Raw genomic sequence first — 27,785 nt, 5'->3', positions numbered from 1 at the left:
TCACATTTGATCAACACGGTCCTGGTGTTCCTCTCAGAACTTCTGGTATCCACACACTTGCAATGCTTGGTATACTCTACTGCAAGGGCTTCTTGTATTCACACACTTGTGATTGCCTGGTGTACTCTTGTGACAGGGCTTCTTATATTCACACACTTGGTTGGATAATATATCCTCTTGATATATTATTCTGTTTGGGTTTCCCATGCACTTGCACTGCATACATTCACATATTTTCAAGGATCCCGTTTCTTATTTAATTCCCCCTTTTACAATAAGTATTTTTTTTTTGCATTTTCCCTTTCTGTTGCTCTGTTTATGATTATTTGCATTCAGCGCAGGCGCAGAGACGCCCCTGACTCCTCTCGGACTCTGGGTGGGCTCTTGTTGGCGTTCATGGGCTCTCCTGCAGTCATTTGGTGAAGGTACTTCGGCTCTTTCCTTCTCGCAACCACTTTCTCTTTGCTCTCCTGCGGCTTCCAGTGAAGCACTGCCTCCAGTCACCTGCGAATGCCCAGGAGTCTGCCGCTGGCTCCTGGCATTCCCACAGCCGGTCTTGCTGATGCAGTGGCTTCAGTCTTCTCTGTCGGTTACCCGCCTGGCTCCACCATGCCTGTCTGTGATTTTGGGTTCCTCAAGCCTCGCAGAGAGGTGCAGCTTTCTCTCGCGCCTACAGCAGCAGCCATGAACTCTCAGCTTCTGCTCTTTAAATTTTCCAGGCACAGGTGTATGCGAGCAACTAAAGTGCTTGCTGCGCTTGTGGCCTCTTCTGCTCTGTATTGCTCGATCCATCTTCCTGGTCCCAGTATTTGAGTACGTCTCGGAAAAGAAGTCCATGCTTGATGATTGGTTTGAAAAACTTGGATACGCTTTTTCAATGGTTTTAAATGGCAAATCAGTCCTGGATGATTGATTAGTGGAACTGGAGAAGGTGGTTTCATAGGTTTTTACAAGGCAGATCAAAGTTGGAAGGTTGGTCAACAGGTTTGGGGAAAAGACTATTCTTCATGGGAGGAGGATATGTATGACAAAAGGCCATGAGGGCACTAGGCCATGGGAGGGTTATCTTCAAGGGAAAAGTGGGGGTACCATTTCTCGCCTGATTAAGCCATGACATCTCCCAGAGGTTGTCCCAGCCCCCCACCCCTGCTCCCCCAGGTGATCCTCTCTCATATGGCAGTCCCAGGGTCAGGATCAGGTAGCGGCTGCCGTCCCTAGGCCACATGGGAGGAAGTCTCCGCCGAGAAATCAGTGATTACTCCATTGGACTTATCAAAATAAAAGAATTACCAATGGTAAATTACTTGTTTTTAAAGGGATGCCTTCTTCTCACACATTGCCCATCTTTAAAAAAACTCCAAAAGCAAGGGAATGAACTTAGTCGAAGTAACTGAGTGTATGCTTGCAGGCTAGAAGAGACTGGTTAGCTTGAGTCCAACGTTTACCAGAAGGTACCTTTTTCCCCGCTCAGCAGTTTTTATAAGCAGTCATAACAAAACAGCAAGAATATCAGTAATCCAGAGAAAACCTTCTGTTTACCCAGTTACAAAAGGTCCCCTTCCACCTGAAAATTCTACAGCTTGTATTTACTTTAATCAGCTCTAAAGACAAGTTACAGCTTTACACAAACTCTGAACCCCCAAGTTAAAGAAGAGGGCGGGAGGGGAAAGAAGGAGAATGAGAAAAGACAATATTGTAAGCAGTGAGCAGGAACCTACACCCAACAACTCTAACCTCTTTATCTGCAAGAAAGCACATAGTCTTGCAATTACCCTGCCCAAAGAAAAGCTTATCCCAGATTAGCAAAAGCAAGCACCTAACAAAAAATATCACTCCAGCACATCAGTCCTTTCCTTTCTTCAAACTATAACAGATTTAGCAGCCCCCCCCCCCCCCATTTGATAAGTGGATCTTTCGCCCCCTCATTAATTTGCCGTTAAGAGGCATTGGAAGCCTCAATGCAACTGTTACCACCATATTTGCTCATTTTTTTATTTCCCAAAGGGCATGCTTTCTGGCCAAACTCTTCTGACTCAGGTTAGGGGAGAGCAGAACATGATCACCAAAGACCACCACTTGGCTATGTAGACCTGTTGTGTAGGCCATGTTGGAGCTGTTCCCCCTTCATGGCCCTTTATTCAAAATACCAATAAAATGTTTTAATTAAAAAAAGACCACCCCCTCATTCTTCATCGCACGACAGAGTTTTATCTTTCAGTTCAGGGGTGCCAAATATCACAATCATCGTTCGTCCCAAGGCTCTATCAGTTATGGTGCCCATCATGATTCTGTAAATCCACTGCAGTAGTTAATAGGAGTGAGAGATGTTAGCCCTTAACTCTGCCAAAAATACTTTAATGTCCTTAAGTCCTCTGTAATAATCGTGTGGCGCTCCCCAATACATGCAAATTAGACTCTCTTACATTACTTAAGCACTCTACCTTGCAGTCCAGATGTACTCTAAAGTCCCCAGAGAAATTCAAGGGCAGTGCTATTCAGACATAACATATGCTGTGCCCTTATGGAGGAAAGCTCAAGCGCAACATGCTTGCCTTCAGAACAGGACGATGCGATGCACCATGGGTTAAATAAACCAGGCAGGCCAACTCAGCCTAGTTTCTATATTCTCCATTCTTCATTGCAGCTCAGTGTGTAAAACATGAATACAGTGTAGGTCTTCACTCTCAGGCCATCCTCCTGTGGGGAGCATAGTGCAACCACACCCTAACAACCTTTCTTTGGGGGGAGACCATGAGGCTTGGACATCTCTTCATGCCCTCCTTTTAACTGCTGGTCTCCAGCAATCTGACAAGTCCAAGATGGCAATCATGACAGTCCAGTAGGGTATAGAGCTGGCCAACATGTAAGACTTAACAGAAGACCACGGCAAGGCCCATTTGTAATGGTCAAAATTAAGCAGAACCAGCTCGCTAGATAGGAGCAAGTAGTAGGTCTGCTCCAAGATGTGTGTGCAAAGGATAAAGGATGTATTATGGGATCACCTCCATCTTCACTACCACAATCTTTGAGGTTTGGATGGAGGACCTGTCCCTCCGATTGGGAGAGCAATTTGAGTGTCCTCGGAAGGCGCCAGAGGCGACAGATGGAAATTTCCAGCAACTCCGGATACCACGTTCTCCAGGCCCAGCCCAGCCCAGCCCAGGGCAATCAGGATCAGTGTGGTTCCCAACAGACAGTCTGCTGAGGACCAACAGAATGACAGGGATCAGCGGGAACGCATGAAGGAGGTTGAAAGTCCATTAGATCGTTGCTGCATCCCCCAGAACTCCCAGACGAGGAAATCCCCTAGAGCGGAACAATTTGCACTTCCTGTTGACACTGGAAGCAAAGATGTCCACTTGAGGAGCCCCCAAAGACAGAACTTATCCTTCAGAACCTCCTGACAGAACTCCCACTCGTGGGAGGCCGAGGTTGGTCTGCTCAATGCATCCGCTATGATGTTCGGCTGTCTGGCCAGATGAGCTACCATCAGGGGGACACTGTTTTCCAGAGTCCAGAACCACAGTCTCATTGCTTCTCTGCACAGAGGCAAGGACCCCAGTCAACTTTGTCTATTGAGGTAGTGGCATGGCCACAGTTTTGTCAGTCAGGTTCAGCACAGTATTGCGTTTTACAGGGGGGAGGAAAGTGACTAGGGCCAGCCTGATAGCTCTCGGCTGCAGCAAGTTTATGTGCTCCTGAGACTGCTTCTGCTCAACGTACAATCTGACAAGCAGTGGTTGAGGGGGGCATTCAGACCCCACCGCTGTAAGATCAGCTTGACCTATTCTGAGTCCTCATGCAGCGCTCGTATAGCATCTGTACCCAAAAACTTTGATTATCTGCCACCCAAGTGCCTGGTGATCGCTTCTCTGGCACTGTGACACACAGAGGAGTGGGCTATGGAGCCCACGGCTGCAACCGCTTGCCTAGCCAAGATCCGGAGATGCAGCGTCGCCAGTGTCGGCAGACTGAACGATTCATCTTGCTAACCTTTCCAGCCTGAGGCGGCCTCATTGCAGGCAAGTCCCGCCTTCCTGTGACTGGAGCCTTCAGTGGACCGGAGTCAGACATGCTCCGGTCTATCCAGACAAAATCTGCCAGGTGGCAGCAGGAAGCCAATCTGCCTCCATCCCACAGGCTATGGAAGCGGGTGGCCACCGCGCACACCTGCGCTCCAGCCGTCTGCTGAAATCAGCAAGACTGGGCTAACAAGCCCTCCAGCCCCCCATGGTGGTTGCCCACTGCAATAAGGTGAGCGGCGGAGGGGCACCAGCAGCGACCCGAAAGGAGCTATTAAAGCCAAGGATGTGCTTGCCCTGGCTGAAGCAGCTACACTTGCCTGCACCTATCCTCTCCCCTATAAAAGGAAGCACCCAGGACTACTAAGACAGCCCTTGCCTCGGGAGGCATGAACCTGAGCCCCTCCATCACCGCTGGGTACCTCTGCGCCTGTTAGGCTAAGTGGGGCTGCGTGCCCTCAGGGGTGAGCTGGCCACTCAAAGCAGGGAGCCCTCATCTCCTCACCCGCTCCTCTGCAGGCCTGCATTGAGGTGGCTCTGCTGTGCAGTGCAGTCACAGTGGTTGTTACTCGGGCACCATTGCAATGCAGGAGTCTGTCCTAACTGCTCTTCACGACTTGGCGTTGTCACTCCTTCGTCTAGCGGGTCGCTAGTGGCAGGCCTAATAGTGTGGCGAGCCTGGGTGACCTACCTTGGCCCAGAATGCCCAAGCCTCAATCAAAACCAAAGTGTGGGGACATCAAGGCACTGCCCGCGATGCAAGATCAGAAGCCCAAGTTGGCACAAGCAGTGCAGGCAGAAAACCATCCCTTCCCACCAGAAACAACGCCAGACGATGCTGTGATTACAAAACAGGATCTCTTTAATATTGCTCTGCAGTGTAAAAAAAGAAATTACACTGGAGATCAAAGCCTCAAACGATAAACTCTCCAAATCCATAGCGGAAATGAATACTCATATGCCGGCTTTGGAATCTAGAGTGAATGACATAGAAACCACGCTGAGTGAGCAGGCCCACAACCAAGCAGGGCTCCCGAACCGGGTGGTAGGCCTTGAAAAGCAGAATGAGCTGGTCTGGATCAAGCAGGAAGGCCTGGAGAATAGATCTCGGAGGAACGAACAACATTCGGCTACGTGCCATTCCTCACCTGATTCAAGACCAAGAACTGGGTCTGGTACCTAGGTTCAGGACCAGTTTTGCTCCCTCCTGGTCCTCCCTGACAAATATGAAATCTCCTTCGACAGGACGCATCAAGTTTACTCCTCATGTCAACAACGCCGCAACCTCTTGCCTGATGTGCTTACTAGAGTACATTTCTTCCAACAAAAAGAAGCAATCATGGCTGCAGTGAGATATCAGGAAACTATTGTGTTCCCTCAATATCTCGCTTTCAGGATATTTCGCCCTGCACCCTGGCGAACAGACAAACTCAATGTGGTGATGGCCTGGCTTCGCTCACAGAGTTCGGCACAGATGGCGATTCCCATGAAAGCTCCTGTTTGAGCTCTGCAACCAGCATTATTCTATAGCTTGGAGGAGGAAGAGGCTGAGCTGATGGAATCGCCCATGGGGGTGTGCCCTGCTGGAGCTAGCAGGAGGGTGAGAACATTTGTCAGCAATTTGCAGAGCCCATCGCAAGTAGGAAGCAGAAAGGGAAGCGAGTGGGGTTGAAGAATCTGGCTTGGAAGAAAGGCGAAGCAGCGCTGTTTGACCAACACTGAATGTTGCGGTCAGTCGCAGTTGAAACTGCCGCTCACCGCTCCTGTTGGTCTCTGCCACCATTGGGGGCTACAACTTGTTGACCAAGAGGGCTATATTGTTGTCACAGTTTGGGGTGGCTTTGTTATCAGTTGACCGTAAGGGAAATGTGGCGTTACTTTCCTTGGGGGCACTCATGGTGAAAGTGTGACCTAATCTTTTGTATTGCAGGAATATGTTCTTATTTATTTATTTATTTATTGCATTTATTACTCGACCAAACCCTTGGGTACCACGGCGATGTTACAGACAGCTTGGTTAAAACATTTCTTGGACTTTGCCAATCGGGCGCAGTGCATGTGAATACAAAATAATCATACACGAAGACATTAAATGCAGGGTTTCAGTACAATGATATTTCCTGAAGCATGGAGGGGGATTTTTAGTCTTGGTTAAATAGCCACGTTTTCAGGGATTTCTTGAAACCTGAGAATGTTTGCTCATTTTTGATGGGGAGGGGAAGAGTGTTCCAATATGTGGGTGCGAGGTATTGGAAACTACTGCCTCCTGCCTTGGTTGTCTTGTAGCGGGGGATAGCTAGGAGTAATTGACTGTTAGATCTGAGGGGCCTCTTAGATACTTTTCTGGTGATGGCGTGGTTGAGGTAGATGGGGACACATGAGTGGATGCATTTGAATGTGACGCACAGAGCTTTGAATGTGACCCTGGCTTTGATGGGGAGCCAGTGATGGTTTCTTCTAATATTTGAGATATGATCTGACTTCCTTATTCCAAGGGCCGCCCGAAGGGCTTTATTTTGGATAAACTGTAGTTTGTTTAGATTGGCTTTTGAGGTACCCAGGTAGAGTACGTTGCAGTAGTCGAGCCTGGATAAGATTAAAGCTCTTGCCAGCGTGATACAATTGGTGGGTGTCAAGAATTGGCGACTGAGAGCAATAAGTTTTGCGGTGTAGGATGTAGAGGAAGAGAGGGCGTTGATGTGCTTGGTCATGGTGAGGTTGGCATCAAGGTAGACACCTAGTTTTTTCACTTGTTTGAGTACTGATATGTTTGTGCCATCAATGTTGATGGATGAGTAATCAGGATGTAATGCTTCTATTTTGGATTGGGAGCCCACAATGAGAACCTCAGTCTTCTCATCATTGAGACAGAGGCTATTTAGTGCCATCCAATTTTGGATTATGGCATATATTTTGTTGATAGTGTCGGTGTCTTGAGTGTAGTCTCCCGATAAAGGGATGAGGATCTGGGTGTCATCTGCAAAGTTGGTGTAGATGACACCCATGTCGTCTAGCGCTGAGAAGAGGAGTTTAGTGAATGCATTGTATAATGTTGGTGAGAGACAGGAACCTTGGGGGACACCAATGGGTACTATGATGGGGTTGGCGGCTTGTTTACCTATGGCGACCTTGGAGGTGCGGTCAGCAAGAAAGGATTTGATCCAGGTAGTAGCTTCGGTGGAGAAGTTGAAGTCTTTCGCTAGTGTGGCGCACAGTTTATTATGGTCTACTAAATCAAACGCTGCGGAGAGATCGAGTAGGAGGAGGATGCAGAGTTTCCCTGAGTCTCTGATGGTATCCATCTGGATTTTTAAGTCAAGGAGCGCCGTTTCTGTGCTATGGTTGGGGCGGAAGCCTGATTGCCTCGTGCCAAGGAGGTGGTTTTGTTCGAGGTGAGTTTGGACTTGGTTGTATGCTAATTTATCCAATATTTTGAGGAGAAATGGGACAGTTGTTTTTGGCCTGTAATTAGTGGGCACAGTGGGGTCTAGGGTAGGTTTTTTCAGGAGAGGGGTGACCCAGGCTTCTTTAATGCTAGCTGGTACTAGGTTAGTATTGAAGGAAGCATTGACGAAGTTGGTGATAATGGGGGTGAGGGTGTGAGCGCAGGATTTGACTACTGATGCGGGGACAGAATCGCCTTTGCAGTTGGAGGCTTTAAGTTTGGCGATGGTGTCAAACACTACATTTTGGGATACTGGTGTGAAATGGAATGGGGCGCTGGTGAATTCCTGATGTGGTCGATTTAGATTAAGGAGGGCAGGTTTGTTGGCTAGTGATCGTTTTTTGGATGTGATTTTTATTTGGAGTAGTTCAATTTTGGCTGTTAGTGCGTCTTGTATAGTGATGCACCATTCCTTGCTAGGGATGGTTGGGTTTATGGCTGGAGTGGGGTTTTCCAATTCTTTTAGAACGGCAAATAATTCCTTGGTATCTGAAGTAGCATTGCTGATCCTATTATTATACGCATTAGATTTGTAGGTAATAGTAGCTGTTTTATAGGTTTTGTTTATTTCTTGGTAGGCTTTTTCTGCCTCTGCAGTAGGATGCTTTCTGTAGGCATGTTCACACGCGCGTTTGGTTCTTCTGAGGGCGATAAGATCATCATTGAACCAGAAGCTAGATCGCTTGTCTGAGCGTTTTGCCTTGGTGGTGAGCGATGCTATAGCATTAATGGTTGCAGTGAGGCAGTTGTGATATATGTCTGCTAGGAGACAAGGGTTGTCACTGGTGATCGAGGTAGAAGCTAGGATTTTTGAAAGAGGAGGCGTGAAGTTTTCTGGCGTGAGTTTGCGGGCGTTTCTAGTTTCATAGGTAATCATAGTTTTTAGGTTTCTTTTGTGTGGGTTCGGAGGGATTGATTGTAAATACAATGTTATGGTGATCGGTCCAAGTAAGAGGGGAGATGACCTCAATGGTTACGGGGGTATTAAGGGAGAGGATCCAATCAAGAGTCCTGCCTTTGATATGTGTGGGTGCATTAACTAGTTGGCTGACCCCATGTCCTTCAGGGCGGAGTGCAGTGATTCTGCTTTGGCATCTTGGCTGTCATTGAAACCTAGGTTAAGGTCACCCAGGATGATGTATTTCGAGCTAGGTTTTATTAGAGGAGCTAATAGCAACGGAATTTCAGTCTCTGGGTGGTTGTTGGGGCTAGGTGCTCTATAAATTACTATTAAATTAATAGTAGTTTTGGCATTTATGGGAAATTTTACGAGTAATGTTTCATACCCTTCAATACTTTCAATGGGACAAGATCTAAGCTGTAATTTTGGAGTGAACAGTTATTTACTCAGTTGTCAAGATTTTACTTTGAGTTAGTTACATGATTGAGACAGTGCACAGGTGATAGGACATTAGACTCCCCTTGCAGCTTCTGTTCTTCGTGGCAGGCTTGCTTGGATCTTTAATGGTGACCCCCGACCTCTCCATCTGCCTGAATGGTCAAGGACTTAAATGCCCTATTAAGAGGAAGGCAATGTTGCATAGGCTGTTCTTTTCAGAGGCTTCCATGGCCTTTCTTCAAGAAACACCTCCTGCCAGGCAATGAATTGCGCCTTCACTCTAAAGTTCACCCCCTGATCCACTTCGCTAGTAGTGGCCATAAGAAGTGCTGGGTCACCATACTGATTCGCTAGGGTGTCCGATCAAAGTGCTGGACATGCTGAAAGATGGGGAGGGTAGATACCTTCTGCTTGCCACCATCCTCAATGAACGGAGGTCTACCCTGGAATCTATTTACTGCCTGAATGAGAAGGGACTTTAATTGTGTGGTGGACCTGACGATTGATAAATCACTCCCCAACCACTTGCAGGAATGCAAAAAACGTCCAGACCATGACGACCTCGCTCAGTGATTGATCATTGAAACCTGGTGCTTTTTTCACCCCGGCGAGTGGGAGTTCACATTATTCCACTGTTCACCGAGGCCTGTCAAGGTTGAATATGACTTTAGCTTCTAATTCCCTCATTCAGGAAGTGACGGCAATATAGATCCTGCCGAGATCCCTCTCAGATCATGCCCCAGTTAAACTGAGGCTAGACCCTAGAGCCACGACTCCCCCCACCCCCTGCCGCCCCTCTGTAGGATCAATAACCTGAAATGCCATTAGAGAAATCCTTAGGCAATTAGTTTTGAGAAAATGATACCGAAGAGTTGGGGTTCTGGCTGGTCTGGGATGTTGGGAAGGCGGTAGCAAGGGGAACCATAATCAAGCAAACAGTGGCTCTTGGGAGTGTCTGCTTGGCCCACTGTTCGTTTCTAGAAGGGGAAGTTAAACAGAAAGGAACAACTCTGCTCCCATTGCTAACTATGCTCTGGAAGCGCACCTGGCGGAGAAGGCGACCCATTCTATCCTCCTCACAAAGCACTTTTATTATTCAAAGGGCAACAAGGCCAATAAACTCTTAGTTGCCAAATTGCATGAACATTCTTAATGCAATTTTATTGGAGCCCTAAGGGCTAAAGAGGTGCATTGGATAATCACTGAAGCAAGGAAATTTGAGGTCACAGAAGAGAATTTTTGTGCAGTGACAGCTGAGCATCAATGGGACAGAATGCATACCAATCACTTTGTAGCCCGTGCAGTCCTTCTCACTATCCCTGGGGATATCTGAGCTGCATTAGAGGCCCTGATAACAGAGTAAGAGGTGGCTCAGGCAATTTGAGCGCTTCCAGCGTGTAAAGCTCCAGGCCCGACGGGTTTTCAAACAAATCCTTTAAGGTCTTTGCCCATGCCCCAATCCCCCATCTCGCCAAACTGTTTAATTCCTGTCTCGATACGGGGAGGGTGACCGACTCAATGTCAGAGTTGCCTACTTCCCTCTTTTTGAAGCCAGGCAAAGACCCTGAAGATTGTGCAGTTTATTGCTCTATTGCGCTGCTGTACACAGATGCTAAGTTATATAGTAAGGTGCTTACCACTAGGCTGAGTGACATACTCCCACTTTTAATCAATAATGACAAGACCAGGTTCATTAGGAATATGGGAGCTTACGACAACATCAGGATAGTGGTAGATCTCATAGCCCTGGCCCCACCAAATCCAAGAGAGAATCTCAATTTGATCCTTGGATGCGCATTGCGCCTTTGACAGTGTGTCCTGGGGATATCTAGAGGTGCTGCTCCCAGCATAAGGGTCTGGCCAGAAGTTTTCTAAATACATAATGGCTCATTTCCAAATCCCCTCCACGAAGGTAAAACTAAATGGCCACTGGTCCTCCCAGATAACCCCTGAGAAGGGCACCAGGCATGGATGCATGTTATACCCCCTGGTGTTTGCTCTCGCCATGGGACCCCTTGCTCAAATGAATTGCCTGTATCCTCAGATCACAGGATTCAGGTGTTGAGGCTCAACCCATAAAGTAGCGCTCTACGCTGATGAGGTCCTGTGCTTCCTCTCGTACCTGCTGGTGTCCTTGCCAAACCTCATGACCATGCTAGAGGAGTTAACCTCTGTCAGGATTTCACATAAATCACTTAAAAGGAGGTTGGATATCACCGAACCGCTGGAAGTTATAGATGCGCTCATAGCATGATTTCCTTTTCCGTGGGCAGTTGGAGAGTTTTCTTATTTGGGCATTTGCATCACATCCCGCTATGAATCAATGACAGAAGCCAACATCCCTCCATTATTAAAAGAAGCGAAAGATCTACTGAAGTGATGGGACTTGCAAGAGATCTCATGGTTAGGTCAGATTAAGGCAATTAAAATGACCCTGCTCCCCCAATTGCTTTACATATTCCAACCGCTCCAGCCACGGAGCGGGACCTTAAAGTCAAAGATCTTCAAAAAGACATTGGTTAGTTCATATGGGGACACAAAACCTCCCCTCGCTCAGAACCCCATAACTCCAAGCCCCCCACCCTCCCCGGGTTTCTCACAGGGTTCTTTTCAGGTACAAAGGTATTGGAGGTTTCAATGCCCCATCAATACAGCAGTAATTCTGCACCTCCCAATTGGTCCTGATGCAGAACTGGGCCTGTAAAGAGAACATCCCAAAATGTAATGGATCCCGATAGAACAAGATTGCTCACCTTTCCCACTTTCTCACCTCCCCTTCTTCTCCAAAGATGCCAGGCGCCACGCTCCAAGCCCGTAATCCACCAGTGAAACCACCTTTTTACGCTGGGACAAAGACTGTAGTCAACGGTGAAAGAGCTGGGTTGGGACCTTTAGGCCCGGTCTTTCAGAATCCAGATTTCTTACAGGGATTGCATAAAAGTGTGTTTAAGGACTATGAAGCATTAGGCAGCCTGAGACTGAGTGAACTGTACAATGATGGGCTCCCCTCATTTGCCAAGGGTAAGGACAAATTCAGCCTGAAAAAAATGGATAGTTTTCACTACTCTTAAATTCACCACTGAATCACAAATTTTGGGGGGAAATTAGTGGGAACTGGTCCCCAGTGGGTCTGGAACTACTTGATAGAGATGGGCAAGGTTCAAAGACTCACTCTATTGCTTGTTAGAGCATGCATCCACCGATGGGAAACTCCCGTACATGAAGAAATGGGTAGAAGAGTTGAGTGGGGATATCTCAGCCGACTCTTGGCAGCATATCTGGTTCAGGGCACATAAGAGCTCCCGCTGTACACAAGTAAAAGAGGCTGCTTTGAAGCTTTGCTTTCGCTAGTACATGACTCATGTAAGGCTCCATAAGATTCAGCCTGAATACTCAGACCAATGCGGCATGGTTGTTGTCAGATAGGCACCTTAGCTCACATGTGGTGGGCCTGTCCAACCATGCAGGCATACTAGGAGGGGATTTGTTCGAAAATCCAGGACATTACAGGCAGGATCCTACCGATGTGTCCCCTTACTTTGATCCTGGGCGATGTTCTAGAGGAGGAGGGTCTGCCCTATGACTGGGCCTACAGCCGAATTGATAACCCACCGCCGAATGGCAGCAAGAATAAATCGGGCCAGATTTTGGCAGACACCCAAGGGGCCCAAGCCTGGCTGCTTACTGCTGGGTCAAGGTGTGGAACTGATTGCAATGGAAAAAGTCTCTGCTTTGGTGTCTGATAGAATGCCAACATTCGCCTGCACCTGTGCCCCTTTTGACTTTGTCCAAGAGAGAAAGCATACGTTTTTAATGCCGCTATTGCTGAAAGCCATGTCTTTGGAACGAGAGGGTTGGGGAGAACTATGTCACCTTTCATTATGCTATGTTTCTAAGCAAGTTATTGTGATGAATCCTACAGACTCCTCACTAATTACCTGCCTAAAGTCTCCTCTCAGGTGGCCAGGGAAAGGCAGACGCTTCCTGATCCTGACCTTGGGGGTAGAGTTCTGCAGGAGGATCCCCTGGGAGGACAAAATGCCCAGGGGATTGTGAGAAAGCAGTGGGGTGAGATACATTATTTGTCTTGCTCTAGGGAGGATCGCTCTGCAAGGACAATTTATGTAATGGCTTGTTGTAATAACCGTCTTGAAAGATAGGGTCCAGAGAAAGAGGGGTGGCCAGTAGACCCTGGTCTGGTGGGCATTGGCAAAAAGAAAAACAATACCCCCTGATTGATGACCTCTAGGGCCCAAGCATCAGGCGTGATCTCTGACCACTCCTTGCTGAAGGATAGCCTTCCCCAGCTGGCGACTGGTGCTGGAGCCCATTGGTTTGGGGCCCTGAGGAGCCGAGGGGACGGCAGCTGCCTCGATACCGACTCGCTGCAGGGCTCTCCCTCTTGGGAAGAGCCTGCCAGGGCCCCTTCCCGGGGCAGGTTGTCCATGGCCCCTCTGGGCAAACGCAGGAAAGGAGCAAAAACTGACAAGGATTGTGTGGTGGGCTGCTGGACCAAGAGTCCCAATGACTTGGCAGTCGCTTTTGAATACTGGACTTTCTGGAGGGAGTCGTCAGCCTTCGTTCCAAAGAAGTTCTGCCCGTCAAAGGGCACACCTACCAGCCCAGGCTGGACGTAGGCAGAAAACCAGGACATCTTAAACCATGAATGGCACCTGACAACAGTGCTAGTGGGCATGGACCTGCATATGCAGTCTGCCGTGTCAAGGCCGGATTGCAGCAGCTGTCGCGCTGCCTCCCTGTAGTCCGAGACCAGGGACAGAAATCCATCTCTCATCTCACCCTCTGTAACGTGCTCTGCCGCACCGGCAACAGCCTACCAGAGGCCAAAGGACAACTTTGCCAAGTCACAAGATGCATTCACAGCTCGCAGTCTATACTGCCCGACGCAAACACCTTGCCCCACGCGTCCAGCCGTTTGCTTTCCCTCTCCAGTGAAAGGGACGGAAAGGCAGAGGTCTTCTGGCTTGCCGTTGTAGCCTGTTCCACCAGGATTTCAGCTGATTCGTGGGCAGAGAGGAAAGCTAGGTCCGAAGGTGCAGGGTAGTGTTTCCTTTCCAGATCCCTCTCCATTGGGGAACAGAGGCAGGTTTCTCCCAAACTACCAACACTGAGGCCTCCACTGCCAGGTTGAAGGGCAGCAGCATCTCTTTCTTTGAAGCATCGTCCAGAATGTCAAAGAGTTTGTATTGCACTCTGGAGGACCTAGATGACGCCAAGAGACCCAGGTTATCAGCCACTTTTGCCATTAAGTGCTGAAAAGCGGCCTGAGGTTTACCTGGTGTTGGCAGAATGTCCAACTCTGGGGAAGTGTCCAGACCACTGGCACCTTGCAGGTCAGCTGCCAGGACCAGCATGTCGACACAGTAGAACTCTTCGGGGAAGTCCCTCTCTTTCCTAGGAACCATGGGGTTCAAAACCAAATGGGATTTGGTCACCTTCTTTGTCGTAAATGTTTTACATTTTCGATATAAAACTGTCTCTGGGAAGTGGGAGGTATTCCTGCAGAGCCACTCCAATGACAAAGAGCGATCTTGCTCTCTGCTTGGACCAGGCCCGAGCCCATAGGTATGCCGGGGTGGTCGCTTGAGGGTACCCCTGCCGTTCGCGGGACCCATCAACGTTATAGCCGAAGGCAACAGAGTCCCTGCCTGTGTCACAGGTTCAAGGGCTGGAACTGCTGGTGCCTGGCAAAGATGTCAAGCATCTTCAGGAGAAAACGTTCCCATTGCTTCTTCGTGGAGGATTGGGTTGGAAAGGGTACTGTGGCACAGGCATGGTATCAAGAGACATGACAGAAGTGCAATTCAAAACAAAACTTTATTAATGACCAGGATGGTGTAATGCCTAGCCCTATACTACAATGGGATTTTCCCTGCCTAAAGAAACCTATGGAAAGTCTGTGACTAGGTCCAAAATGAAATTATGTTTGTGTCAAAACCTATGCTTGTCCTCACAACTATAACAAAATATGATGTGGGAATCTTTCTCAACAAAATAGAAGCAGTAAAAAGTAAAGACAGCTATTTTCAGCTTGAGTGCTTCATGGGGTCCCTGTTTCCAGTTCAACACAGTTCCAATAACGATTCAGTTCAATAGTGTTTGATTGAGTTCTGAAATTACCTTAGCTAAGTTCAAATGTATCACAGTTCGCACAAAACTGATGTCCTGGGACTCCCTTCTCCAGGACCAAGTCCTTCGCTTGGTTGACTCTCAGTGTTTCCTCCCCCAAGGCGGACATAACACTCGCTTTGGGTTTCATCTGCTCCAAGTTCAAAAAGAAAACACTGGGTCCGATTGACTCCTTCAGGATTGTTTCACCAAGTATTTCACAGTTCTTTACAGCTTATTCATCGTTCAGGATTTCCTGGTCTAGACGCAGTTGTCAGACCGCACAGTCCACCCATCAAAGGTCCCGCAACCATAAGTCTCCCCAAAGCTGCCTGGGGCTTTCACTTGCCACAGTATTCTTTGTAACCCTCTTTTGATATCTTTGCACACAACGCTCACCACAACTCTTCAATCTTTCATTTGCCTTTAATTCTGTTAATGCTGCTCCTAAATGATAGTGCTGGTTGACATATCTAATAAAGTGTTCATTCACCGTTCAGCATATCGCAGTTTTACTCATTTGGCAGCTTTCTTTCAGTTCGGGATTCATTATAGGTAGCATTTATTTGTGCACGTTTGAATGGGCACTTTCTTTTAGTTCGGTATTCAATATGGATAGTATTTACTTGCGTTTGTTCAATTAGCGGTTTTCTTTCCATTCAATATTCAATAGGAGTAGCATTTACTTAAATGCAGGAACCGCAAATTATTTAAAGTTCCTTCGGAACACTTGTATCGTCAGTGTCTCCTGACACTGATCGGCTTTCGTAGTTCCTCCCAGCGTCTCTCCCCAAACAGGAAAATCTTTAGTTCAGTCATCCGAAACATCTCCAGACGTGGCCCAGCACCTCTGTTCTACTCCGCGTCCCTGGCGTCTTCCGCAGCTCCAGTTGCACACATATTTGGGGGCAGATGGCATTTCTCTCTCCTCTGCTACCTGGCAGCACCTGCTGCCTGCCTTCACAGAAGCTCCTCTGGCAGGTCTCTGGGAATAGTTGCTGGCATCTCTGCTCCTTGGCTCGGTCCCAACACAGCGGATTCTCATCCCTCTCTTTGCTTTTGGGCTCCAGCTTGTATACTATTTATCATTATCAAGAGGCTGCAGGTGAGAAGGGTTCGACTCAATTGCCTGACCTTGTCTAAGCCTGTTAGTGTGACATGCCTGACCTTCATTACCAAGTGCATGCATGCCCCTCTTCTTCGTCCGAGTACCAGAGTGGTGTTTAGAATAGGAAGTGTGCATTACTCTTGATTGCCTCTTCCTCGTCCCAGTACTTGATGGGAAATTACAGGGAAAAACTGGAAAGGGCTGCAATATCCCATGAAGACAGAAGGTTGGTTGGTAGGTCAGCGTTAGAAAAGGGGGATACCATGTCTTGCCTTCAGGAACCCTTTCTCAAATCCCTCCACCTAAGTGATCCTTGCTGGCTGATCCAACCCCAGGATCGGGACCCAAAAGCAATGGCCCTTAACCTGGCCACCTGAACAGAAGTTCCCGGGAGAGTAGATGCGAGTGCACTTTCAGGTTTCTCACAGTACCTGCACCCACCATTCTGGAGAACCCTTAGAGCGGTGGCTCTTTTTCTTCATGAGGAAGAAGAGTGCCGGTGAGAGGACTCACCCAGAAAGCTCGACCTCTTTGTGTTTTTCTTCCTCTCTCACTCTCCACGCACTGAGCCATTCAATCTTCAGAATGATGATCCACGACCTCTACTGAGGCCGCAGAACCTTTGCATTGTGGTGAATCATTTTACTGCCCGCTCCCCAAAGGCCTTTGGGTGCATCGACTGACACGACCGAGTCCTGCGTGTCGTGGTCTTTGCCAAGACAGTACAAGCAAATATGATGTGAATCCGAGCAGACATCTGCCTACTGCAGTCCACGCATAGCTTTCACCCAGATGTCTTTGATGAAGTAGACCTGGTGAAACACTTTTAGAAATGCTAAGCAAGCATGTTCCCGAAAAGTGAACAGGGGGTACGGAAAAAAGGAACCAAGGTCATGAGCATGGGGCCGCTACTTATACTAGCCCCAGTATAATTTCCGGCACAGGCATATAGAGTTCTCGGACGGACCCGATGCGGTGCCCCATGGCGACAGAAATTTTTCCAGAGAACAGCTATGCTGGGATATGGATATCATAGATGAGGAATCTGTGGCAGGAAGAACCCATTGGAATGTGAAATGCTGTAGAAATTTCAGCCAAAAAGAAAATCCAAGTCCTTAAAACAACCATGACCTTGTGAAAGACTGTGTGAAGATCTGGAGCTGGTAGAGCCCGAATTTTACTGATTCTTCTAGCTGATGTAACAGCCACCAGAAATAATGTTTTTTAAAGTGACAAACCTGATATTAAACGATGTAGAGACTCGAAAAGGCTTTTGAACTAGGGCAGCCAGCACCCCATTTAGATCCCAAGAAGGATGAGATTTTATTACGCGAGGATAAACATGCACAAGTCCATCAAAGCAACTTTATATGATTGGGTTTGCAGTGGAAAACACCATTAGCTTGGAGTTTGATGTCCTCTAGGGCCGGCAAGTGAGACCTGCATGATGCCACCTTATGTTTGATGCTGATAACCTGAAAAAGAGAGACTGTTGTCCAGTGACCAGTCCAGCAAGCTGGCAACCATTTGTAACAACCACTGACAGAAACTGGTCTGCTTGCTCTGATGCTGAGGATATGTGGGTTGTTCCCTAGCTGTTCTAGAACTGCCAAATTGTGCTCAGAGAGCCGCAGATCCCCCAATACTGACATTTCAAAAACAAGGCAGTTAAGTTAATCAATTTAAAGATGGGATGAAGGACCTGATCAGCTTGCTGATTCAGAAGATCCAGAACACTTGGTGAAGGCGAACAGAAGCTGGTGTACCTAACCTTCATTGGTGACCTGGGGGGCGATCCTCATCACAAAGTAATCCTGACTGTAACAAAGCTTGCTATGTGGCCTATGGATCAAGGAGGCAATGTATAAACGATCCAGTAGTTCCAAATAACTTCCAAGACATCCCCCAGAGTGTCCAATCTCTGTCCCATCCGGGATCCAGTGAACTTTGAAAATGGGTCATTCACTGAGAAACTGTGACCATGGATGAGACCTTCACTTCCTTCTAGATTGTGAACAAGGAGAAGAACCCTTTATCCGCTGTTCTGGATTGCATGCACCTTTGAGAGCTCAGTTATCTCTCGAGCGGTCTATTTTCTCCTTTCATGATAGCCATGGAAACCCTAAAAGCTTTTGACCCTCATATCCCAGCATGAAGAACAAGGGGGCTAGTAAGCAAGCTACACTGCCTTGGATAGGAGAGCTAGACACATGGCAGTCAGTGCTGGCGTCTTATTAATAGTTGGCTCGACATCAACCCTCTCAAGCTCAAACTTAATTCCATGTTGTTTCAGTAGAGGAATGGAATTGATTAGGCAATTTGAAAGACAATTTAAAGAAATTGCTTCAGAACAGCTTTGTCGTGCCCGTCAGTTACCAAGCTCATAGCCTTAGAGGCAGTATTTATATGACGCATTGAAGTCCCCACAATGTCTTTCACAATTTGCTTTGCTTCAATGAGACCCAACTTGAATGCTGCTGCCTTATCTTGATCCTTTCAGAGGTGTTGGTTGGCTGCAGCAAGCATTGGCTTGGTGAAGGTGCAAGTCACTATTATAGTAGACTTGCTTAACCCCACAAATCTAATTACTTATCCTCTTTAGATAAAGGTGAGGAAGTTTGTCGATATATAGCTAATGATTAAGTAAAGAAGGTAGCTATCGCTATCACTGAAGAGTCGTATTGAAGTCAGGATGACAAATGCATATTTTCTGAAGTGAGCTGCTGGTATCTAGCATCTACCTTCTTACTGATTGCTTTGCCCAAATGGGGGCTCTTCCATATTTTGAGAGCCTATGCCAGAATATCTCAAACCCCTGGAGAGTAAGATTATCTTTCATGGAATGCCTTGACAGATAGAACATCCTGCCATCGCCAGTGCTCGTTACAACTGAGTTCACTCCAACAGGGGCAACCAACCCCGGAGGGTGCGTGAGTCCTAGAGCGTCCACTAGGGGCTTTTCACCTGCAGTACATGACTTTGAAGAAGCTGCTAGAACTAGTTTAATTGAAGGCTGAGTGGGACCCTGCTTCAGTAGTGGCTGATGTGCAGAAGGCTAAAAAAAAAAAAAAAAAAAAAAGGCTGAATTTGAACTAGCTGTGGGACCACAGGCTAAGGAGGTTGACTGGGAACCAGCTGCAGAATGCAGAATCACCTGCTTGATGAAGTACTTGAGGTACAATGGTGCCCAAATGCAAAAGCCGCTGAATGTGGTGAAACAACAGTGCTCCTGAGGCAGGAGTCCATGACTATGCAACAGCACACCTGGGTCCCTGCATTTTAGCAAAGAAGCATGTACTGGATTGGACGTGGGCTATTAGGTTTGCATAGGAGATCACATGACCCGAACAAAGGCACCCCCTTATTGATCTTAGTAGGAAGCAGAACTGGGGCCTCTCTAAAATCACCCAAACCTGATGTTACGCTCACCTTAGCTCTGCAGGAGCGTCCGGACGGTCTTGGCTGCTGTGGATGCCTGGATTCTCTGGGGGCTGCTCCTAAAATGAGTGCACAGGGGTGAGTGTTAGGGGTACCGGGGTCTGTCGGTCCCTCCCCTCGCCTTCCCGCCTTCCCTGTACTTCTAGGACCACTCTGTGGGTTCTGCTCACCTTTCTCTCTAGCAGGGGCGCTAGTCTGTGTTCCTGTGCGAGTGGAACCAATTACGTCACTGGTTCTGTAGTCCCAAGCACAGGCCTGCTGTGGCATTGGTGTAAGGTTCTTTTATGTGGTAGTTTTCATGTGGTAGTGGTGGTGCCTTCCTGGCACATGTGCGGGCGGGTGGCTATCCTGATGTATGGTTGGAGAGTTGCTGCTGATGGCTTCTTAGCACGAATGCAACAGGTCTTTGCAAGTTGCTGACTGCTTGGCACATGTGTGTACAGTTCTCCATTAGGGAGCCCTAACCAGAACTCGCAGCGTTATGTAGACCGTTGGGTCTGTGAGTACCTTTGGATGCGCTGCTTCTCTTGTGCTGATTTTAGCTTACTGTCTCTTTCCTTGCATGCGCTGCTTTCCTTGTTCTGCTTTTAGTTTACTGTCTCTTTCCTTGTGCGCTGCTTTTCGTGCGTTGCTTTCCTTGCTCTGTACTGTCTCTTCCTTTGCACGCGCTGTTTTCCTTGCACGGTTTCTAACTTACTGACTCGTGTTGTTCTTTCTTTGTAGGTGTCGGGCAGAGCCGCGATGACGGGAAGCTGAGCGGGGCTACTGCAGAATGCCTGGATGACACAGCGGGACCGGGAAGCAGAAAAAGAACACCAGGTAAGTATTGCAGAGGTCACAGATCCCGTTGCAGTGGTCAACTGCCTCCTCCTTTGATTTCAGGCGTGGGTTCACGCTGGTTTATATTGCATTACAGAAGCTGGTGCATGGTGAGCGTCACGCTGCCTGGGGCAGAGTAACGTGGAGCAGGACTGCATGCTTGGGTGTGGCTTATATAACCAGCCACACCCAGAAGCAGGTCTGCATGCAATGAATCACTGAGGTCCATTCCTCCTCCATGTTGGAGGTACAGGACGTGTTTAAGCTTTCCTGTTACCTAATGAGCAATGAACTCGGTGCCAAGCATGCCCGGACAGGGTCCAGCTGGCCCTGCTCTTCCTCGTGGACTTAGTGTGCTGGTCCCCGAGAGGTGATTTCTGAGTGGTGGTGAACTATGTACCCCATGGGGGTAGCCTGGGACGCGCGTATGAGTATGTGCCTGCAAATCAGGGCTGGTGGTTGTGACAGGAACTTTGTGGCCATTTTGTAACAGCTCTGGCACGCTGTAAGGCACACAAAGCTTTGATGATCAGTGTGGAGCTGGTCACGGAAAGATGGCAGCTGAGATGCACTTTCTCCAAGGTGTGGAGAAACTGTGCTCAGCGCAAAGCTCTGCGTTTTAGATGATATGATGTGGCATTTATAATGTGCCTGTACACAAGTGTTTCTAGGCGCGACAAGAGAAGGAGGGGGAAACAAGGGAGGACAAAATAACGATGTTACTAGGCCTTGTGTAATTAAGATTGTGCAAGCGCGGGGAGGAGGGAAGGGGAGAAGTGCCAGCGGGAGGGGAAGGAGAGGGGGGGGGGGGAGTGCAGTTAACTCACGTGCAGGCAACGAGTGGTTCATAAGTGCAGAGAGAAGGGACTGTAGGGTTGCATATACAGACCCTTAAGTGCTAGGGAGCCCAGAGGCAGTGCGAGGGCAACTGGACATGCAGGAGCTTGGGCCTGAGTTCAGAGGGTGACCAGTGCACGGAGCAGTCAGGTGCATCAGCAGGGGAGAGGAAGAGAAAAAGCGAAAGCAAAAAGGAAGGTGTTGAGTTGCTTCGGGAACCGGAGGTGGTTCTGCTCAAGTTTGAGAAAGGCAGGGAGGCTGTACCAGAGGGAGGCCCCAGCCGAGGACATAGATGCTTGTGGGCCAATGAGGCAAGCCATGGCAATAGTAGGTGAACCCTCGGCCTGAGTCCCGTTGGAAAATTGACAACCCTTGGGCTCAGCAAGGCCAGTGATCTGTTCACAACGGTCATGCTTCACCTTGGGTTCCGTGGACACGCTAACAGATTGCTAAGGGTGTGCTGTGCTAACACCATCAGATAACTCCCAGTATGACAATGACTGGCTGTATCTGAACCAGAGTGTCTCCTTCCTATGTCAGCTGAGCAGGAGTTGCTCGAGGAGGATGCCTTAGAAAGCAAAGCTGCACTTACCTCTGAATGACATTTCCTTGGATAAACAGTCTATGATGTTCTCGGAAGGGTACTTGTTGTAGGTCTCTTTCCAACACATATTCCGTCTGCATAAGATCTGCAAGGATAGAGCGTAGCAAGCAGCACAGTGGGCCCACAGAGTGCTCTAGCCCTAAGCACTCGAAGCGAAGTGCGATCGAGTCAGAATCCAGGAAGTGCCGGCTACAAGATTTCCATGCAGAGAACATGATTAAGCCTAAAAGAGTTGACGGGTGCAGCCACTGGTGAAGAGGAATGTGAAAAATGACTGAGGGAGAGACAGCAGAGAAACAAAAAATGCAGGGTTGGGCTGAGCAATGGGCCTGGCTAGGTAAAAAGAGGGAGTCACTGATGTTGCCGGTGGGCAAGGTAGGCAGGTTTGGCCAGTCTCCTGCTGCCACGTCCTATCGGGCAACAATAAAGGAAGAGATGCTTTTTTTCCTGTGCAAAATGCTCTGTTACTGTCCCCATTGGACAGACATCCAATAACTACGGAGGAAAGGGAACAGGACATAGAAGTATGTGTGATCACTTGACTCAAAATGTTCATATGTAGAGAAACAACCAATCTTTATCGTGCTAATTTTCGCAATTAACCTTGCAATTTTTTTTCTCTAGGGCTTCGTGCAATCCACCAATATGCATTGCCAAGCCTCTTGCCCAAACCCACCATTCAGTCCACAATCCTGTCCTTTCTGCACACAGTTTTATTCACACCCTCGGTGGCAACCAACCACACATACTCCCAGGCTCTAGCTGGTTTTCTTCTGCCTTACCAAGTGTGTGCTTTTGGGGATTGAGGGGTGCAGCACACCTTCATCTGTGACCTTTGCACGCCCTATGTGATGAGCATTTGACTCTGGCAAGAAAGGGAAAGGAGACAAGTCAAGTCAAAGGGGTGTCTACCTTTCAATGTCGATCAAAGTGGTGTGCTGCTGAAAGTGCAGATGAGGAAGGGACGCCATACTATTTGAATCATATAACCATATGCAATAAGGGACAGGTTTTGATGTACAAAGGAGTAGTTGGGGGTCACAACAAAAAACTGCACAACACTGATTTGTGAAGAAATAGATCCTTATTAGTGAGAATTTTGCAGAGTTTGTGTTAGGAGTGTTCTAGGACTGGTACATTTCTTGACACAGCTATCTCAGAATGCTTAGGTCCCATTTTAGGAAAATTGTATTGAAGAGCAGGAACAAAAACATCCATCTTCAAATTACTAGCCATGCATAACCTTCATTCACACTCATGCCCCCTTGTATGAATGCTGTTCATCCACATGCACCCATCACACTATTTCCCACTCGCCAATGTGATCCTTTAAAAACAGACAGACTCTTCAAGACATACTTCAAATTTGGTATGCATTATGAACATCCTTTCAAATACTTGATGTTTTATGAATTACAACATGACAGAGAAAGTACATTTCACAGTTATGTAGAAGAACAGTTTCAACATCCACATGCATTAAACTTTCTCTCCTCAAATGTGCGTACCTGGACCTGGGGCAGAGAGACTGGGTACAGAAAGAGCAGCATCACTAGTAAAGGCTGAGCAGAGATTTTCTGTGGAGGGAGAAGGTCTGTACGGCTGTCCACTCTCTGGTATATTGTCAGGATGAAGAAGAGATCCTTGCTGTGGAGGCATGGCTGAAGGTGCACTTTGAGAAGAATGTTTTCCTGGGAGACAATAGGACAAGGTCACAGGCTGAATTGATGTCTAAGATGGGCTAAATATATGCAAAGGTCACAGTGCATTCTAAACATCCAAATAAATCTCAGGTCATTGGTAAAAGAACACCAACAACAAAAAAGAATTCTAACACAATAACCATTATGGCCCAGCAGAAATGTATATAAAAGAAACCCAAATCGGGGCGTGCTACTCTTTCAGCGCGACCAGCTGTGCATGAGCAGATTAGTTAAATGTGTTAGTCAACTAAACCAGAGGGTATCTGTGCCTCTGGTGTACCAAAGCAAGCTCAAGTCATGTATTAAATCAATATGAAACTAAACTGATTTAAGCCTGTGAAGTCAACACTGCTCATGATCACCTTTAAGATTTCAGCACACTTGCAATTGCTAAAATACTCCTACTTCTTCCTCCACCACAAAAATCTAAAAAGTACTGTTTGCCAACTCCAGTAGACTTCCGTTCATTCGCTGCTGGTTACTCGAACCCATGTTCTCGGACAAACACAGATCCAAAGCTTTTGATTCTATGTAAAGAACGGAGATTAGCATTTTGCTTCCCTTCCTTTTTTACCTAAGATTGAGAAGCTCAAGCAGCGCATTTTCAATAACTTCAGAAAAAAAATCCTCAAAATAAGATACAAATATATAGTACCCAGCATGAATGGGGAAAACAATAGTCCTTGACACAAAGCACGTAGGTTCAACCACGAAAAGTCCAGCTTGACAGCCCTATAAATAGGGTTTTGTGTTTAAGGGGTTTGTTCATTTTATTTTTACTTCCTGGGGTGTTTTCAAAACATTTCTTAATATCTGTTTCAGTGTTTTTCTGTTTGCCTCCTTAAAAAAAAAAAAGAAAAAAAAAAGAAAAAAAAAAGAAAATCACATAACTTTTTTTTCCAGTGTAAGCACACAAATATTCTTTTATTGTTTCATTGTCTACATAAGTAGGGTAATGTCTCTCAGAGCAAGATGTTATGAACACTTTCCGGAGAATAAAGATGACTTAATCCAGTACTATCCAACATTTCTACAAGTAAAAATTACTGTATTTTAAAAAGTTACTAACCGTAGTGACTCGAGTGCTCAGTCCATAGTTGCCTTTCCTCCACCCTTGTGGGGGTCCCCCAACATGAGGATGGTACCGGAACCTTTGCAGTGAAAAATTGAGCTTCCACTTTAAATTTAGGACAGCGTGCAGAGGCAGGGCCTCAGGCGTGGGAGCGCCCCGCTGAAGCAACACCCTCCGGTGCCTCACCTCAGTCCCCTTTGAACACATGGGGTGCTTAGATGGAACAAGTTACTTACCTGTAACTGTTGTTCTCCAGCATGGGTCTGGCATGGATTCACATGCTCATGAATATTCCCCGTCGTCAGGCTGGGAATCCTCGGTAAAGAAAAAACCAGTATCAGTTTCGTTTCTGATCTGTCTTTCGTAGTAGTAACCAATCACTGGTCTCTGCGTCATACTGACCACAGCCAATGACTGCCCTCTACCTAAGCACCGCCTCTGGCAGCCATCTTCAGATTTGGAAGCACGTTAAGTGGCAATATGACCAAGTGAAGAGCCGCAGAGGGGTAGGCGGGAGGGTTCGCATGTGAATCCATGCCAGACCCATGCTGGAGAACAACAGTTACAGGTAAGTAACTTGTTCCTTCTCCAGCATGGGGTCTGGCATGGATTCACATGCTCATGAATAAAGAATACATAGCAGTACACACATGGACAACCACGGGAGGTGGCAAAGGCTCAACATTAAGTATACATCAAACTCAACATTAAGCATCTTACCTCCTCACCAGGCTCACCTCAGGCGAACAGGTTGCGCAGCACTGCTTGGCCGACCCTGGACTCCTCCCTGGAATCCCGATCGACGCAGTAGAATTTCGTGAAGGTGTGCGTCGACCTCCACGTAGCAGCCCTGCATATGTCCAGCAGGGGCACACCAGAAAGGAACGTGGTGGTAGCTGCGATCGCTCTGGTGGAATGGGCTCTCGGACGGCCAGGCAGCGGTCGGTTTGCCAACCGATGACAGTACATGATACAGCCGGAGAGCCATCTGGAAATGGAAGCCTTCGAGAGAGCCTTCCCCTGATTGACAGGTCCAAAGTTCACAAAGAGTTGTGACGTCTTCCGAAAACACTTCGTGCGGTCCACGTAGAACTTCAGCGCTCTAGCCACATCCAGCGAGTGCAAAGTCCTCTCAGCCGGCGACGAAGGCGACGGGAAGAACACAGGCAACACCAAGGGTTCGTTGAGATGAAAGTCCGACGGTACCTTGGGCATGAAGGAGGGGTGCGTCCTGAGCACTACCCTCGAGTCGTGAAAAGTCAAGTACGGGGCCTTGCAGGAAAGGGCCTGGGTCTCTCCCACCCGTCGTGCGGAGGTGATGGCCACAAGAAACGCTGTTTTCCACGACAGAAACTTCAACGGGGCCGAGTGCAGAGGCTCGAACGGAGGACCCATGAGCTTGGTCAGCACCACGTTGAGCTCCCACGCCGGGGCCGGCGCCTTCACCGGCGGGAACGATCTGAACAGTCCCTTCATGAACTCTTTCACCAGACGATGAGACCACAGGGACGACCGGCCCGTGGTTCTGGTGTATCGGGAGATCGTAGCAAGATGAATCTTGATGGACACGTGTGCCAGTCCAGCTTTGGCCAGCGTCAGCAGGTACGGCAGTACCTGCGGAGCCGTAATCCGTAGAGGGTTAATCTTCTGTGCGTGGCACCAGACAGAAAACCTCTTCCATTTGTGTCCGTAGCATTTAAGAGTCGAGGACGCCCTGGCCTTTGCAAGAACCTCTCTGCAGTCGGCCGGTATGTCGTATCCTCCAAACTCTAGCGCTGCAGGAGCCAGGCCTGCAAGTTCAGCGATTTCGGGTCGTGGTGGAGGATGGCGCCTCCTTCCCTGGAGAGCAGATCCGCGTCCACCGGCAGCTTGATTGGCGGGGACGCTGACAAGTCCAGAAGGTCCGGGAACCATATCTGCCTCGGCCACACAGGTGCGACGAGGATCATCCTGCACCGTGACCTCTTAAGCTGGTTGACGAGCCGGATTAGCAGTGGCAAAGGAGGGAACGCGTAGAGGAACAGGCCCTCCCAGGGGAACGAGAAAGCATCGCCCATGCTCCTCGTCTGGGGAAACCTGCTGGCGAACCTCCGGCACTTGGTGTTCGTCGCCGTCGCGAACAGGTCGATCTGGGGTGTGCCCCACCGTCGGAAGAGGCGATCCACCAGATCCTGCCGTAGTTCCCACTCGTGGCACGAGCGCAGCTCCCTGCTGAGTGAGTCGGCGATGGTGTTTTTTATCCCTGCCAGATGAAACGGCACCAGAAGAATCCCTTGGGCGACGGCCCAATGCCACAGGTCCTGCGCCTCCTGCAGGAAGACATCATTCCGAGGAGGGACTTGATGGACCTCACCTTGGCCGCGTCGGCCACCAACATCCGCTGCACCTTGCCCAGGATGGTCCTGGTCCTCTCCTCCGACGGGGAGGCCAGAAGGGACACTGTGTTGAGCCTCGCTCCCAGAAACAGAGCGTCTTGCGCGGGTACCAGGTGGGATTTGGAGTAGTTCACGGAGAATCCCAAGTCCGTGAGAAGTTGGACGGTCCTTGCCGTGTGAACCACGGCGAGCTCCCTCGTCTTGGCTCGGATGAGCCAGTCGTCCAGGTAGGGGTAGACGTGGATCCCTTCGCGGCGCAGCTGCGCCGCCACCGGTGCGAGGCACTTGGTGAACACCCTGGGTGCCGACCGTAGTCCGAAGGGGAGGGCTTTGAACTGGTAATGACGCCCTTGGACCACAAACCTGAGGAATTTCCGGTGCCCCTTTAGGATGGGAATATGGAAGTAGGCATCCTCCAAATCCAACGTCGACAGGAAGTCTCCTTCCTCCAGCTGACCCAGGACGTGCTGGAGGGTGACCATCCGGAACTTTTGCGCCTTGATGAACTTGTTCAGAGGTCGCAGGTCCAGGATGGGGCGCCATCCCCCCGTCTTCTTCTTCACGAGGAAGTATCTTGAGTAAACTCCGGAGCCCCGAAGCCTCTTTGGGACGAGTTCGATGGCGCCCTTCCTGAGCATCGCCTTTACCTCCAGGAGAAGTTGAGGGACGTGAAGTTCTTTCCTGGCCACGGGGGGGACGCGCGGACACCTTCTTTGAAACTCGAGCGCGTGGCCCCGGGCCAAGGCGTCCAGCACCCAACGGTCGGTGGAGATGGACTCCCACACGCTGACGAAGCTCGCCAGCCGGCCTCCCACCGGGGTGCTTCGGTGGGGGCCCGACCCCACGGCCGGTTCAATCCTGCTTCGACAAGGCTTTGCCGCCTTGACCTCCTTG

General features: G+C 48.6%; 1 protein-coding gene across 8 annotated transcripts in view; it reads right to left on the bottom strand.

Moving 5' to 3' along the window:
* Positions 1-27,785, bottom strand: part of WNK1 (WNK lysine deficient protein kinase 1) — a 2,404,646-nt gene that overhangs the window by 185,749 nt on the left and 2,191,112 nt on the right. For all 8 annotated transcript variants that reach the window (XM_069628604.1, XM_069628602.1, XM_069628603.1 and 5 more), the window contains one exon: positions 23,250-23,432. In XM_069628604.1, the coding sequence (XP_069484705.1) occupies positions 23,250-23,432 (183 nt within the window). The remainder of the gene's footprint in view (positions 1-23,249; positions 23,433-27,785) is intronic.

This window comes from Ambystoma mexicanum, chromosome 12 (genome assembly GCF_040938575.1).
Source record: "Ambystoma mexicanum isolate Mex_15411 chromosome 12, UKY_AmexF1_1, whole genome shotgun sequence".
In the NCBI taxonomy this organism is placed as follows: Eukaryota; Metazoa; Chordata; class Amphibia; order Caudata; family Ambystomatidae; genus Ambystoma; species Ambystoma mexicanum.
This window is presented reverse-complemented; position numbering and strand designations above follow the sequence as displayed.